Here is a 14546-nt window from a genome sequence, read left to right on the forward strand (position 1 = left end):
TGTGCCGGAAGAGTTAGTTGTCGTGCTGCCTCCCCCACCTCGCATCCGCACGGGCTGCAGTCAGTAGCAACCTTTTTGAGGGAAAGGAGTGAAAAATGGCCTTTTAAAGCTAAAATAAATGTAATCTTAAATAATCAGCCCGATGGTATTAGTGGTCAGATGGACGGGGAGCGTTAGGAAGTACCTGCTGTTTGGCCATGGCACTTGCTCAGTGCTATGACATCATCCTAGACCAACCCCGAAATTACACCAGCGAGCCCTCCCCTTCTTGTTTTACCCTGCCTGAATGGTGGGTTTTTTCCTTCAATACCACCATTTCTTGATCCCCTGAATCGCTTCAGATTTCTACATGCACAAGACGGACAGTGTGTGTGTGTGTGTTGACCACAGCTAAAGGTTCTGAGTGGAGGGAAAAAGCAGCAGCAGTGCCAGTAGCCAAATTTTTTCTGTGTGGTGGTTGCTGCTGTTGCTGCTGTTAAAATGTAAAATGATGCTGTGGCATACAGACTTCTGGCCAGATGCTTCATGGGCTGAGATTTGGGGGGAGCATCTGAGTTCCATCTTTTGCAGGTGTACTTCTGGGTAGCCATAGCCTGAATGCTCCCCAGGCCGGTGTCCCCTGCTCCCCCTTCCCTCCCTCCTCCCCCCCAATTTAAAGAGTGTCCTAGAAATGTGTGCATTAGAGGACTTCATGCAGCACACCTGACACAGGCAGGATCTCTGGTCTCCTGGAGACCCTCTGCCTTGTGAATTTTTCTCCTTTGTGTGTGTGTGTGCATGCACCCACTACAGCACCAACACTGTTGCCTGCACTGAGCAAATAAAAGTAGGATCCAGTTAGGTTGGCTGGAGGGAAGAATTCAGTATCGTACTCCAAACATATATACAGTTTGATTGATAAATAGGTATGTGAGTTGAATATATTCATATTCTCTTACTCCCTGTGGAAAGCTGCTGCACCTTCTGTCCTGCCTTCAGCAGCAGAGTCCATAATTCCTGTCTTCCTTGAATATGTCATCCCTGGGCTACATGGGTGGCTTGAAGGTATTGCATGGCAAGGCCCCCTTGGGAGCTGATGAAAGATGTTGGTATGAAGGTATGGACTGTGAGGTCTTCCCAGCCCTCTAAGCTCTGGGGAAGACAGCTAATGTCCCAAGGTCACTCCTAAATCCCACGGCAGCCTCCTGTGGGCTGGGACTGTGTCTACCTTAATTCCTTAGTCACTTGGATTTGCTAAATCTCTCTGCTTCAGTGACCAAATGATGATAAAGATAAAATTAATACTGGGTGGGGAAGATGGTAGGCTTTTTGAAGAACTTTTTCTTTCTTTGGTTTTCTGTGGAACGTACTCTGATACAGAGTGTGTCTGGGCTTAGAGTGCACACTTAGGGTGAGCTTAGGGTGAGCAGTACATGCACAGCGCAGTGTCTTTTGGGGGAGAGGGAAGTCCCACCCGTTAGCTCACTATGTTAGCCAGCAGGCCTTTGGAAAAGCACGTGGTAGTATGTGTCATGCAAAAGCTTTGTTGTCCCCATCATATGCACACATATCCCCTTCCCAGTATAGAGGGAAGTTCCCAAAGCACCACCTTGGTACTACAGGAGGTGTTACTGTGTCCTTAGGTTCTGAGGTTATGTGGTGGGGGAGAAGTTTCCCTGTGTTTACAACAGAAATATTTTATTTCATTTCAGTTAATCTTGTGATGGGCTTTCCCTTTAATAATCTTTCATTTCCACCTCTTCATGTTCCAAAATGGAAATCTAGAAGAAAAAATGCTAAGTTGAAACCTATTGCACAGAATATGAAGAATGCCAGCGTACATGCTGGGGTTTGAAGTGCCGGCGTGGCTGTCAGCACACTTTTTTTATCACTGTGCATTCGATCACTGCTCGGTGGCTGGATGATGTCAGTGGGTAGCGGTGCTGAATGCTGCTGCTTTTCTGGCCAAGGGAAAACTTCTCTCATGCCTGCCCCCTTGTCTCCTGCTTAAATATCTGTGGGGACGGCAAGGTCAGCCATGTAGCTAGTATGGGGAGAATGACCTAAACATGTCTGAAATTTACAGTGTGAAACCAGAAATTCAGACTTTATTCATCTCTCTGTGTTAACTTACTCTTTCAATGGCATCTTGAAAAAATTAATCCTGTATGAATGGGTGGTCAAGATCCCACAGTATTAAAAACGAAGCAAACCAGCATGCTTTGATGGTTCCCTACATCGCTGCTGCTGACCATCAGTTGGTTTCTCAGCGGCTGGGTACCGCTCCCTGGGCACGGAAGGGTTATGCAGTTGAGAGCATCAGGTGGCCTGTATTGCAGAGAATCAGAAAAAGGGAGTTCTGACCCCAAATTCAATAATATGGGATGATATTTCAGTGTAAAAACTTCTGCTTGTGGGATTTGCTGAACACCACCCCCCAACATGAGAAGAGGAGAGCATTATAGAGGAAAAGCCCTGGGTCTGGGGACCGGGGACTCTTCATGTTGCTTCACAGCTGTTTCTGCTGGTGGAGTCCAGGGTCTTGGGCCCTCAAGTCCTTGTTACTCACCTTTAGATCAGGATATTGCAGGTGGAGGGAAGACTGGCATTTCTAAAAGGATGCTCTCAACTTGGAAGTTGGATCTCTCTGCAAAAGCAAGCTCAAGTAGTTTCAGTGAGTGTAGGGGTTACAGGCAGAGAACTACATCAGGCAGCTCTACGCTCCAGATGTCCCAGTGATTTTAAGTGTGATTCCCCTGCCTCTTGCTCTGTAAAAGCATCATGTGAATAAGAAGGAAACTGGACAAACTTCCAGATAAAATAGTGAAATGGGCTGTCCACAAAGAAACAGGTTGTGAATATAATTTTCTAGTCTTTCAGCGATCCTTTGATACTACTCAGGTTAAAAAAAAAAAAAAGGAGGAAAAAATGAGCAAATGTGGTTAAGAAAGCTGAAGGAGCTTACCTTTGGTCATAATTCAAGCAACAATTTTAATAGTTGCTCTTCCCTGGACTGCCTTTCTCTTTTGTCATTGTGTAGACCAACCTCACCCCTTCCCCCCACTTTTTTTTTTTTTTTGCATGACACTCTTGTGGCAACAGTAACCATCACTCACTTGGAACAGTGGTGGAAAACGCGCTGCGTATTTCTGCTGTTGCAGTAAAAGTATCTGAAATGGAGATCAGGTACCTACTACATCTCCGTATTATTTTGCAGACTATCAGTGATCCATAAATTAAAACTTACAACTGGAAATCTAAGCCTTGAAGCTCAGAAAACTGTGTTTAAAAAGGAGGGTAGAGGTTCTGCATGTTGATAAGATTCCACCTATCAACATTTTCAAGTGAAAGGTGTTTTTTAAATATGTGCAGAGATTCATCGATCTGCATTTCTGGATGTCTTTCATGCTTGACCCCTTAACTGCCCACCACCTCATGCATTTCCTCAATAGCTGCTTTTACAGTTTTCAAATGAAATGATCTAATATTTAAAACTTCATAGAAAGATCAGGTGGACTCTGCCGAAGGCCTTGGCAGTCTCTTTGAAATCCAAATGCCAGCAAACGAATTATGTGATCTCATCCTGGGTCTGCAAAGCCAAATGTCTAGGTACGCGTGAGCAGGCTTCTTTGGATGTGGCCATTAAAATGACACTCGGGCAGTCTGACTCCAAAACCAGGTACGTTTACGTGATGGCTGTTCTCCTGCACCCTCTTCTGCTGAGGCAATGACATTTTATTCCAGATGGTTGAGTTTCTCCTAATCGACTCATCTGGCTGCTGCCTTTATAGATCTTTGCTCTAAAAATACTGAACTTGTTCTTTCTCACCTCAAAGTTCTTGCTGCGAGAGGCTGCTGGCAGTATCTTGCTTAATACTCTGCCTTGTCCAGCAAAGAGGAGCTCAGGATTTCATTTGGTTATCGAGAGGGGAGAATAACTGTCCTTTAGGAGAGTGGTATTTTGGTTAAACAATGTAGAAAAAGGAACTTTGCTTTGGAGGAGAAGTTCTGAGCCCAACTTCCTTACGTAAAGCAAAAACCTTGGAGGGATGAAAGAGAGAAAGTTTGGATTTTATGGCAAGTGAACTGCCTGTGGGAGTAGGTTGGAAAAGGCATCTCTCTTCTTAGTTCTGTGTGTGCCAAAGATAGAGAGAGATAAGAAAGTGAGAAAATGTCATACCTTAATAAAAGCTGTTCTGTTTTATACAGGTTTTGTGGTTCTGCTAATGATCTGATTGATTATTACATGCTTCAAATAGACCTTCAGGAAACTGTAGTTTTCTGCTTTAAAGCATCCTGACATTTTCTGGTTATGTGGAGAACAAATTTTGCAATGAGCAATTCAGTTGTCGTCATCTTTTTTCCCATCATAATCGATGGGATTATGTTTGTGAAATACTTTGTAAAGTTCCAAGTGCCTTTGCCTAAGAACACCAGAAAGGTGATTACTGGAACTTCCCCAAATTTTCTTTTTAAAATGGCCACTCAAGCTGTTCATTCATTAGGGGCTTCATCTTTAAAACCATAATCCTTCATTCATTCATGTGTTGACATTCTTACTCTGAAGTACTTCTCTGGTACTGAACTGGTCATATTCAGTAACCAATGTTAATTTCTTCCAATTTCATCCATGCTCCGAGATCACCATTTGGAGACCTTGTCTTCGAAGCTGGAGTTCTGAAGAGTGTTGGTCTTGATTAGAGATTATGGTGATAAATGAGGTCTTTAGCATGAGCAGGCAGACATTAAATCTACAAAATGCCCACCAAGTCTACCATTCTCCTTCTCTCTTGTCTTTAGGAATGAAATGCTTCTTTTGTTTTCCTCTGACTTTTTTATGTCTCATCTTCTGCTGTGACTGGAAGGCTTTATCAGCTAGTGTTGTAATTAGTAGTTGCATCCTATTGTTGGCGATAAATATTCCAGACCTAATGTGAAATCTTTCAGAGATGGAATTCTTGTCCTGATAGAGGCAAGCTGAGCAAAACTGGAAATGGGGTGCCCAGAGGCAGCAAAAAAAATGATAAAAGTTTAATGATTTTTTTTTCTGTAAATAAAACAAGTGCACGTTCTAAATCTCATTAGAGATTAGACCAAAGGGAGACTGGCAAAATTGCTACTGGATTCTTAGATCCATTTTTTCTTATGTTCTTGCTGTTTGCTTTGTTCTGCCAACTTCTTGGAACGGAGTGTGCCGTGCAGAACGTCCCACTGTTCACAAAAAGGCTGGGCCTCAAAAATAGCACATCCAGGAAGATCTGGTACTGCTGCGTGGTAGTTACCGTATCTCTGTGCCTCTGCAAGTCCCTGACCAAGTCTGTTCTCTGCAAGTCGTATATCATTTAACGTAGTAAATGGCATATGTGAAATGTTGGGGGTTTGCCTGTCTTACCTGACATCTGTCTCTCACTTGGATGACTTCTCTGAGAAACTTTCATTACCTGGAAGCTTCTGTCAGAGTTCTTATTCTTGCTGAACTTGACTGAAATGTGCAAGTTCCTACAAATGCTTACCAACTTCTGCAAAGTATAGCTGTCATTGTTACACTTAAAAAAAAAAAAAAAAAAAAAAGCCTTTTGAACTATAGCAATACACAGGGCTAGTCCTGTGTTTGTGTTTCTGTAGTCATTTCTACAGTCTCACATATTCCTGGTATCTGGCTTGGGTCTGTTTCATTACCTTGTCTCAAGCATTTGAAGGCTGCTATGTTACACCAATTGCTGAGGTGTAAGTATATATTTAATCTAGTCAACTTCTAAATAACATCCCAAAATTCCTTGTACAAGGAGGATGTGACTTATGCGTCATCACTTACCTCGTAGTTGATGTTTGACTTCACTAATGTGGTGAACCCACCATCATCACTTCCTGGTAATGGAGTCTGGCACAGCACTGTAGTCAGACTAGTTCTTTGTTTTCTTTGCAGTTAGATGTTTCATTTTCTTTCTGGGGTTGTCTTTGGAAGGGATGGGGGGGAAAACAGAGGCTGTCCACTTCAGTAGCTTAATCCTTTCATGTCTTGTTTCTGTGCTGGGACTCTGGCTGTAATTTCTTGGTTGGTAACTATTTACTGTAAATTGTTGTTAATCTATTTCAAGGTGAAGGCTGTGCAAGGCTGCTCTTAACCTCCTCTTCGCACCCCTCCCAAGTGTTGGTAGGCATTTGAGCTGAGACAGGTGGCAGCATGCAGTCTGCCTTGGGTAACACATCAGTTGTGTTGTTAAACTTGCTTGTTGATTTTTGGAGCTCTTACTTGATCGCTGCTTCCTATCAGCTCCTAGTCCTGAAGCACAGGGCTGCCAGAAAGTGGGCTTGGTTTGCTGCTTGGTAAAGCAGCTGCTCTTCTTCTGTTGAACTTGAGTCTTCTCAGCTCTGTAGGTGCATCCCATCCTATGTCTGAACTTACTTTGAAGATCGCTGAAAAATAGCCTTCCAATGACAGCAGTACTGTAGTAGGTGCCAGTTCTTTCTCTTGACTGCTGTGGAGAAATTCATCAGGAAGGCTGGGCTCCTGCAGACTGCAGGAAGGACTGTTGGTTCATAAAGCTTCAATGATCACCTTCAAAGGGCTGAGCTCTTTGCTTCATACTTGTTAAGTGTGAAAGGGAGAGGTCCCCTTCTACAGAATCAGGGACTGCAGCTCTACACATGTAGTAAGGGCTCCAGCTTTTGGTTCCCAGTTCTATCATAAAATATCAGCAGATCTTTATATGTGAAGTTCCTGGGACTGTATAAAAAATAAAAATCTCAGTCTTGGACACTTCTTTCTTTTGACATGGAAGCATTACCATTTGCATTTTCTTCTGAAAATTTTTGGCACACCTTACTGGAGTTTTTTCCTCCTTTCACATGCGTGCACTTAGGCATGGAAATGAATGTGGAACTTGTGAGTTTGTTTCAGCTGAGCAAGGTTTAAAATCTGCTTAGACCATCTGATCAATCTTGTTAAGAGCACACAGTTCCAGAACAGTGTTCCCTTGTTAGAAAACTTTCAGTTCCGTTAGGGAATGAGCTCAGTCTGCCATCCTCTTGAATTTTAAGAAGAAATTTTGAAGGAGGCTACTTGTTGCAGAAAATAGGTATTGAGGGACTGAATTGGAACAGTGGTGACTTGGGGAGGAAGGAGGGAATGGGTGGGTTGGGGTGTTTCTTAAAATGGATGCCGTCTTGTAAGTCCATGTCACCCTCGTGATTTGAGTCCAGTGTCTGAAAAAGGTTGTCTAGCAGCCGCCTTTGTTTCCAGAAGTAACCTGCTGTTTCCTTTATTCATCACGTGACATTTCTCTGCTGTGTTACTGGAAACGCACATAACATTCTCATTAAAGATTGGGGGGGTGGAAATCAAGAGAGAGAAACCTTATGCCTGGTTTGTGATAATAAACAATAGCACCCTCTGAAACCTGGAACAGCATTCCCTGAAAGTTGATTTCTAAGAGTACAGCAAAGCAGGGTCTGGTTTGCAGGTAAGCAGCTAATATGGAGACAGCTGGTCTGTGAAGAAGGCCATGTAGCACTTCTTCCCCTTTTCCTGACATCAGGTTACAAGACAGATCCATGAGCATGAGCAGGAGAACGAGTTGCGGGAACAGATGTCAGGATATAAGCGGATGCGGCGCCAGCACCAGAAGCAGCTGATCGCCCTGGAAAACAAGTTGAAGGCCGAGATGGACGAGCACCGCCTCAAGCTGCAGAAGGAGGTGGAGACGCATGCCAACAACTCGTCCATTGAGCTGGAGAAGCTGGCCAAGAAGCAAGTGGCTGTGATGGAGAAAGAGGTGAGTTATAGGCTCTCTAGTTGTACAAGAGGATTGGAGGGAGAGGTGCGTACCAGATCTCTAGGAGAAGGCTGTGGAAGTAACCCATGTTCTTAAGTGCACTGTATGGTTACTGTCTGGAGCTGCTCTAGCCAGTTTTGTGAAATAGCTTCACAGCTACAAGTCAACCTTCTGGATGATGGGCACTCCATTGGCATCGACCAATACTGTAGCTACTGACAGCCAGCTAAAAGAGATGGACAAACTCTGTGGAGACCTTGGAGGGAGCTTCTACCTCACGGCTGAGGCAGTGACAAAGCTTGCGGCTGTTAGTCTGTTTAAAAGTCAACACGTTCATCCATATGGTAAACTAGTGGGGTTTTAGCCTCTGGGGTGGTTTTGGTGGAGAGATGAGAAGCATGAGGAAACTCTTTAAGTGTATGTGGGCATTATGGGGTTTTTGTGCAAGCAGTTTTCATGTGGCTGAATACTCATGGCTTTGTCTAGCACAGTGATGGGAGAACGACAGACCAAAAAACACACAACGGAAGACTGATTTGTGCTGGATTCAGTACCTGCTCCCTCACACTTGGGGTTTTTTTTTCTTTTTTTTTTTTTCTCTCTGTGCCTTGCAGGCAAAGGCAGCTGCAGCAGATGAAAAGAAATTCCAGCAACAGATTTTGGCTCAGCAAAAGAAAGACCTGGCGACCTTTTTAGAAAGTCAGAAGAAACAATACAAGCTTTGCAAGGAAAAGATTAAAGAGGCAAGAAACCATCATTTTCAGGGCTGAAGGGGTGTGGAATGAACATTAACTAGACTTTCATTTTGATAAACCTGGGCCAGCCCAGGGGTTTAAGGGGTACCGTCATGCTTGGAAGCAAATTTAGATTCTCAGCAAGTAAACTTTCAGGAACTGGGAGTATCTGGCAGCATTTCTAGAATAATCTCTAAGGGTGCTAGAGGTGCCTTCACAATTTGCTGTAGGGCAGAATCTTTGTAGCCAAGGGTGATGGGGGAAAATGGGACTTCATAGAGAATTCTTCTTCCCCTTTTTCCTCATCTGTTTTTTTTGCTAAAGCTGTAAGCAGTTAGAGCAGCCATTTAGATGTCTGCTAAATGCAGACTGAGCTCGAGAACCAGCTGGAATACAACAACTTGACTAAAAGCCCTGTGATTGCTTATATGAATTAGAAAAACAAGTAACTTAGTATATAGCTTATCTATCCCAAATTGCATCACTTAAGTACAGAGTCCCCACCACTTCACAAAATCATTTGCTGTTAAGAATGTAGAGGTGAGAAAATGAATAGCAAGGAGCCCTGTTAAGTATCTGATTTGATAGAGAATCGGACATTAGTCCTGTTGAAATAGAACTTAAGCCCAAGCTGGACTCCTTTGCAAAAGGCACAGATCTGGGAAAGGAGCCGAGGGGTTTGACCCATTCTCTTTCCTGGACAGCCAGAGCCTCCCCTGCAGTGGTGTGTCGCTCTTTTCATTGCTGCACTGTTTAGCCCCCGAGATGTTTGTGTTTAATGGCCACTTTTTCCTCCTCCTCTTGCTGGGTCATAATACAACTCTAGAGGCAGTAGGGCTGGGCATGGCCAGGTGACGAGTCTGCTGGTACGTGATTTTGGTGTCCTTTTGTGAACTGAATGGCAGAGGAGTAGCCAGTGCCTGAAGGTCCTCCAAGTCCTGTGTCACTGTGATCCTAAGGGAAGTCTTGTTTTTGACCCTGTATGCATGCAGGAAATGAATGAGGACCACAGCACGCCGAAGAAAGAGAAGCAAGAAAGAATATCCAAACATAAAGAGAACCTGCAGCACACACAGGCTGAAGAGGAGGCCCATCTTCTCAGCCAGCAGAGACTCTACTATGACAAAAACTGCCGTTTCTTCAAGAGAAAAACGATGATCAAGCGGCACGAGATGGAGCAGCAGAACATTCGGGAAGTATGGCACTCTTCACTTTCTTTCCCAAGCATTTCTTTAATTGTTTTAGCTTCATGTCCATGAAACAGTTTGCTGACTGACATTAGATCTTCATGTTTCCAGTTGCTAAACAGAACTGAGAAAAATGTAGGAAAGGTGTTTTGGGAAATAGTTTTCCACACAGATGTGGCTGCTTTTATTAACTGAGGAGGGGTGGCATAGTTGACTTGCAGACAGAAACATGATGTGGGCCACCCACTCTGGGTCAGATGCTTCATCTGAGCTCCTGGGCATTAGATTTTGGGGGATCCTGTTGGGCTTCTTTCACAGCCCAGGGCAGTTTGTGCCGTGTTGAGTGCCAGGGCCACCTGTGGGAGAGCTGTGGGATAGCTGAAAGCATCACGTGAGGAGTTCTGCTCATCAGCTAAAGAAAACTCACACAGTTGAAATATGTGTGATAAACCAGTAATAACATTAAAGAACAATATTAATGTTGCAGAATGAAATGCTACAAATGTAAGAAATACCAAAAATATAGTCTTCTCACGTGTCTGCGTTCTGGTTGTCTTCAAATAATCAGATGTTGCTTTTCCATTGGGCTCTGCTCAAATTAGTGCACAGAATGGGCGGTAGTTTGTTAATGAGAAGCTATTCAACATCTTGCTTTCCCTCATTAGTTATTAACCCTTGCCTTACAGGCTACCTGTAGTCAAATACCACTTGGGAGAAAGAATTATCACTTGTAGACTTTTCTGTGGTCAGCACTATAGTATATGAATTCTTCATTAATGTTATTTTTGGATAAAGACTATCAGATGAGAAGGTATTTTAGTAAAGGCTGAGAGCGAGTGAGCGGTCAAAAATTTCTAATAATCATGGACTGTGATTCTACTTATTCTGCTACCATCAAATTTTCCGGCATACTTAACATTGCCCTGTATTTTACCTGTTCAGAGCTTTGCTGCCCTTGACTTCAGATGTGCCTGGGGCTGCTCAGCTGCTTTGCAAATCACATCCAGACATCTCAGCTTGGACACCCTGAAAATGAATGACTGAAAAGTCAAGACTTGGGCACCCTTATCACAGCATATCAGCTCTGTGGCAGGGATGAGAACAGAATTCAGTTACCTAGCATGGTATTTTAACCAGGAAACACTCCTCTGAGCTCCTGCGTTTAAGCTCTTAAAAGAGACCTAATTTTCAGAGTGATCTAAGTGTTTATTTCCTGAAAACAACATCCCTACTAACTAGTTCAAATTCACTGGATCAGACACCTGAAGTAAATAACACTTCCAAAATGTTTTTTTCTTGCTATTTTAAGTAACCACAGAGGTTCTTTTTGTGCAAGTAGGGACGTGTTTGAGAGAAGTGGAGTGCCTCTGTTTGTTCACACTGTGTGAACTGAAATCAGGTGTGGAATGGGCACGAGAGAGGCTGGCTGTCCTGTCCCAAGATGAAGGCACAAGTGCCACAGCTCACTGCATGGGCTGACGTACTGTCTGTTCAGTGTGCTGCCGGCCTTTGCGCAAGTGGGAAATTATTTCAGCACACCAGTGGACCTAATTTTTGATCTTGGCTGTCAAGGTGCAAGTGTTGCTTAAATGTAAATGTGCAACATCCTTATGGCTAAGAATGCAGAGACAAGACCTGGCCCTGTTTCCTTCCCCATCCTCCTAGCTTAAACCTGTCACAGTTGTAACAGCCAAAGGGGCTGAAGTGCCTTTTTGCAGGTGCTGATGTTGAGAGTTACAACAGGATTACAACATGCAAGCAATAACTCAGAATAATTAGATTTTTTTGCTTCTACTGCAGAAACTTGTTAGACTGAGCCAACACTGGGCCCTCCCTGTGCTGGGCACTGTGTGTCGTGCGAGGCAGCCCCTGCTGTGCCTGTCTAAGGCTAGCATGAAGCACAGCGATGAGTTTGTAAACCTGTGAGCTGAAACTGAGACGTACCAGCAGACCATCTGTGAAGGTCACCAAATATCAGCAAGGGGTACAGCTGTAATCACTGCTTGACTGAGCTGGATTCAGCACCATGCTCCACAGGTTGTTGCTGATACCTTGAGACAGAAATATTAGCAGTAATCAGGGAGAGAATCCGGTATCTTCCTCTTCCTTGGCTTGTAACGCAGTGAAGGTTTTCCTAGACTGCAGGGCACCATGTGCAGGAACTCTTATGTGCACATTGCAAAATTGTGTGAGGCTTGGGCTGTATCCTCACTTTAAAAAACGTGCTGTGCCTGGGGCCAAAACCCACCTGTACACCGTGGTAGATTAAATTCTTTTTCTTACCTGATGTGGTGTGTTGGAGCTGTTCACCTCTGCTTTGGCCATTCTAGTATAAGTGATACGAGAGAAGCCTCATCTCCCAGTGCCTAGCAGGGGCTCAGGGTAATTTAAGAGCCCCCGATTCTGTCAGTCACCCCAGCCCAGACCCCCCCAGCTCTGCGCGCCCCAGGATGTATTTATTGAAAACTTCTGTGATTCTCAGCAGTCGCAGAGGGCTTGCGTGAGGTCCCAGTGCCACCTGCTGGAGACTCCCTGGGTGATGCAGGAGCTGCTAGAGGAACAGGTTACAGGGGGATGGATGGATGCTAGGTGGCCGCTTTGCTAGCGTTCCTGTCATGCTGCTGGGTTTGTGTTTCCCTGTGGCACATGGAACTCCTTGATGTCATCTAGAGGAGTGACCAGGACACCCGGCCTCGCAAACTCAACTACTGCATCTCAGGGCAGAGAGAATCACTCCTCAGCTTTTGTCGTGTGTTCTGCTGTCCTCTTGTGCAGGAGTTAAACAAGAAGCGGACCCAGAAGGAAATGGAGCATGCCATGCTGATCCGGCACGACGAGTCGACGCGTGAGCTGGAGTACAGGCAGCTGCACACACTGCAGAAGCTGCGAATGGACCTGATCCGGCTGCAGCACCAGACTGAGCTCGAGAACCAGCTGGAATACAACAAGCGGCGAGAGCGGGAGCTGCACAGGAAGCATTTCATGGAGCTCCGGCAGCAACCAAAGAACCTGAAGGTGCTGGAAGCTTTCCTTCCTCCTCTTCCAACCTCTGTCCTGCCGGGCAGGCTGGTCTGTGTGCTTGCTGCCTCCTCTGTGCAGCATCCGTGCTGCAGAACCGCCGTTCTCCACCAGCACTGCGTGCTCTCCCTTGCATCCCTTTCCTTTGCCCAGGGCTGCTCTGGTGTAAGAAAGTTGCGGGCTGTTATAGCAAAGAGCTCACTAAGGATTTCTTTAAGTGCGGTGCTAATTGAGGCTGCTGGGTAAAAATAGGCTAGTCCTTAGCAAAGTGTTACAGAATTTGCTTCTGATGAGCTGTGCTTGCTTCAGACCCCTGCTGGTGTCAGCCTATAAACCTCGATTTGGAAAGGGGTTGGGTGATGCTTCCTCGCTTTCAAAGTCAACAGAGAGAGAACATGGGTGTGCTGAGCACTGTGCTCTGCCCCAGTTTGGCTGCAGGTTGATTAGAAACCTCTGAGCTGCTTGTTGTCAGAGATTTGTGTTCCTCCTCTGAACGTCCAAAAAGGCACGTTGCTTTTATTCACTTTGTCACACCCTCGCTAGTTCTCACATCTGCAGTCTCCACGTAGCACGTGGTCGAGGCGGGGGAGGCAGCTTGTGGAGGCCTCGGTGAGGTAGCAAAATGGGAGGCCTTGAAAAAGCAAACGCTTTTTGGGAGGCAGGCGGCAGGGTGATGGGCTGGGTGACCTGCAGGAAGCAGGGGTAGAAGATGGAAATGCCCCGGGCTGTGGAGGGCTCAGTGGATCCTGTTCCTGGCCCAGGCCCGTGGTCAGTGCTGAAGCAGGGCCTGAGCTGATGCTGCTCGTTAGATCGCTGTGTGTGTGAAGCACACCCTGCTTACCCGGGTACAGGGGCAGGAGACAGCGCAGAGCACAAGGGGAACTGTGGTTGTCTCTCACCAACCCGCCCATTTGGATGTACCATAACCTCTCCATTCCCAGAGCTCTTCGTGCTCTTCACACCGTTCCTTCCTTGGCAGGCTATGGAAATGCAGATCAAAAAGCAGTTCCAGGACACATGCAAAGTGCAAACTAAGCAGTACAAAGCACTGAAGAATCACCAGCTGGAAGTAACTCCAAAGAGTGAGCACAAGACAATTTTGAAGAGTCTGAAGGACGAGCAGACGAGGAAGCTCGCCATCCTGGCAGAGCAGTATGAGCAGAGCATCAACGAGATGATGGCCTCGCAAGCGGTAGGTGCAGCGTCCGGCACCTCCTGTCCCTGGGCAGGGGGTCCCTCACCGAGGTGAGTGGAGGTGGGGTACAGTCGGGCCATCAGTCCTTGCAGCACGCTGCGTTCTTCCTGTCCTAGCCGCTGGATGGTGAGCGATGCCGTTGTGTTTGTAACAACGGTTTTAAACAACGCATCAGGCGGCACTTCCCCTCTGTAATAAGCATCCCGCAGAACACGCATCCTTTCCCCGCTGCCCCTCGCGTGCTGGGTTTTAGAATTGGATTTTCTCTGAGGCTTCTGCCTCTGTGTGAGTGGGGAAGCAGCTGTTTTATGAAGCCCTTCCTGCTTTCTCGTTCTGCCACCAGCACCAAAGGCTCCCCGGCTTTGAGAAGGGAGTACGGCGCGTCAGTAGTGTCGGAGCAGAGAAATTGCTAGCGGAGGTTTGAATGTTGTTTTCCCAATGATCTTACAGCTACGGCTGGACGAGGCCCAAGAAGCAGAATGCCAAGCCCTGAGACTGCAACTCCAGCAGGAGATGGAGCTGCTCAACGCATACCAGAGCAAAATTAAGATGCAGACAGAAGCACAGCATGAAAGAGAACTCCAGAAGCTGGAGCAACGGGTGTCGCTGCGCAGGGCGCATCTTGAACAAAAGGTATGTTTTGGGTGGGGCTGCCGGG

At 45.8% G+C, this 14546-nt stretch overlaps 1 protein-coding gene across 1 annotated transcript in view; it reads left to right on the plus strand.

Annotated features, from left to right (window-relative positions):
• Positions 1-14546, plus strand: part of TAOK3 (TAO kinase 3) — a 52597-nt gene that overhangs the window by 37425 nt on the left and 626 nt on the right. Inside the window, exons 14-19 of the mRNA XM_009330823.1 lie at positions 7518-7754; positions 8369-8497; positions 9481-9684; positions 12451-12690; positions 13673-13885; positions 14339-14521. Coding sequence (XP_009329098.1) covers positions 7518-7754; positions 8369-8497; positions 9481-9684; positions 12451-12690; positions 13673-13885; positions 14339-14521 — 1206 coding nt within the window. The remainder of the gene's footprint in view (positions 1-7517; positions 7755-8368; positions 8498-9480; positions 9685-12450; positions 12691-13672; positions 13886-14338; positions 14522-14546) is intronic.

The sequence above is a fragment of the Pygoscelis adeliae genome, unplaced genomic scaffold, assembly GCF_000699105.1.
Source record: "Pygoscelis adeliae isolate BGI_AS28 unplaced genomic scaffold, ASM69910v1 Scaffold358, whole genome shotgun sequence".
Lineage (NCBI taxonomy): Eukaryota > Metazoa > Chordata > Aves > Sphenisciformes > Spheniscidae > Pygoscelis > Pygoscelis adeliae.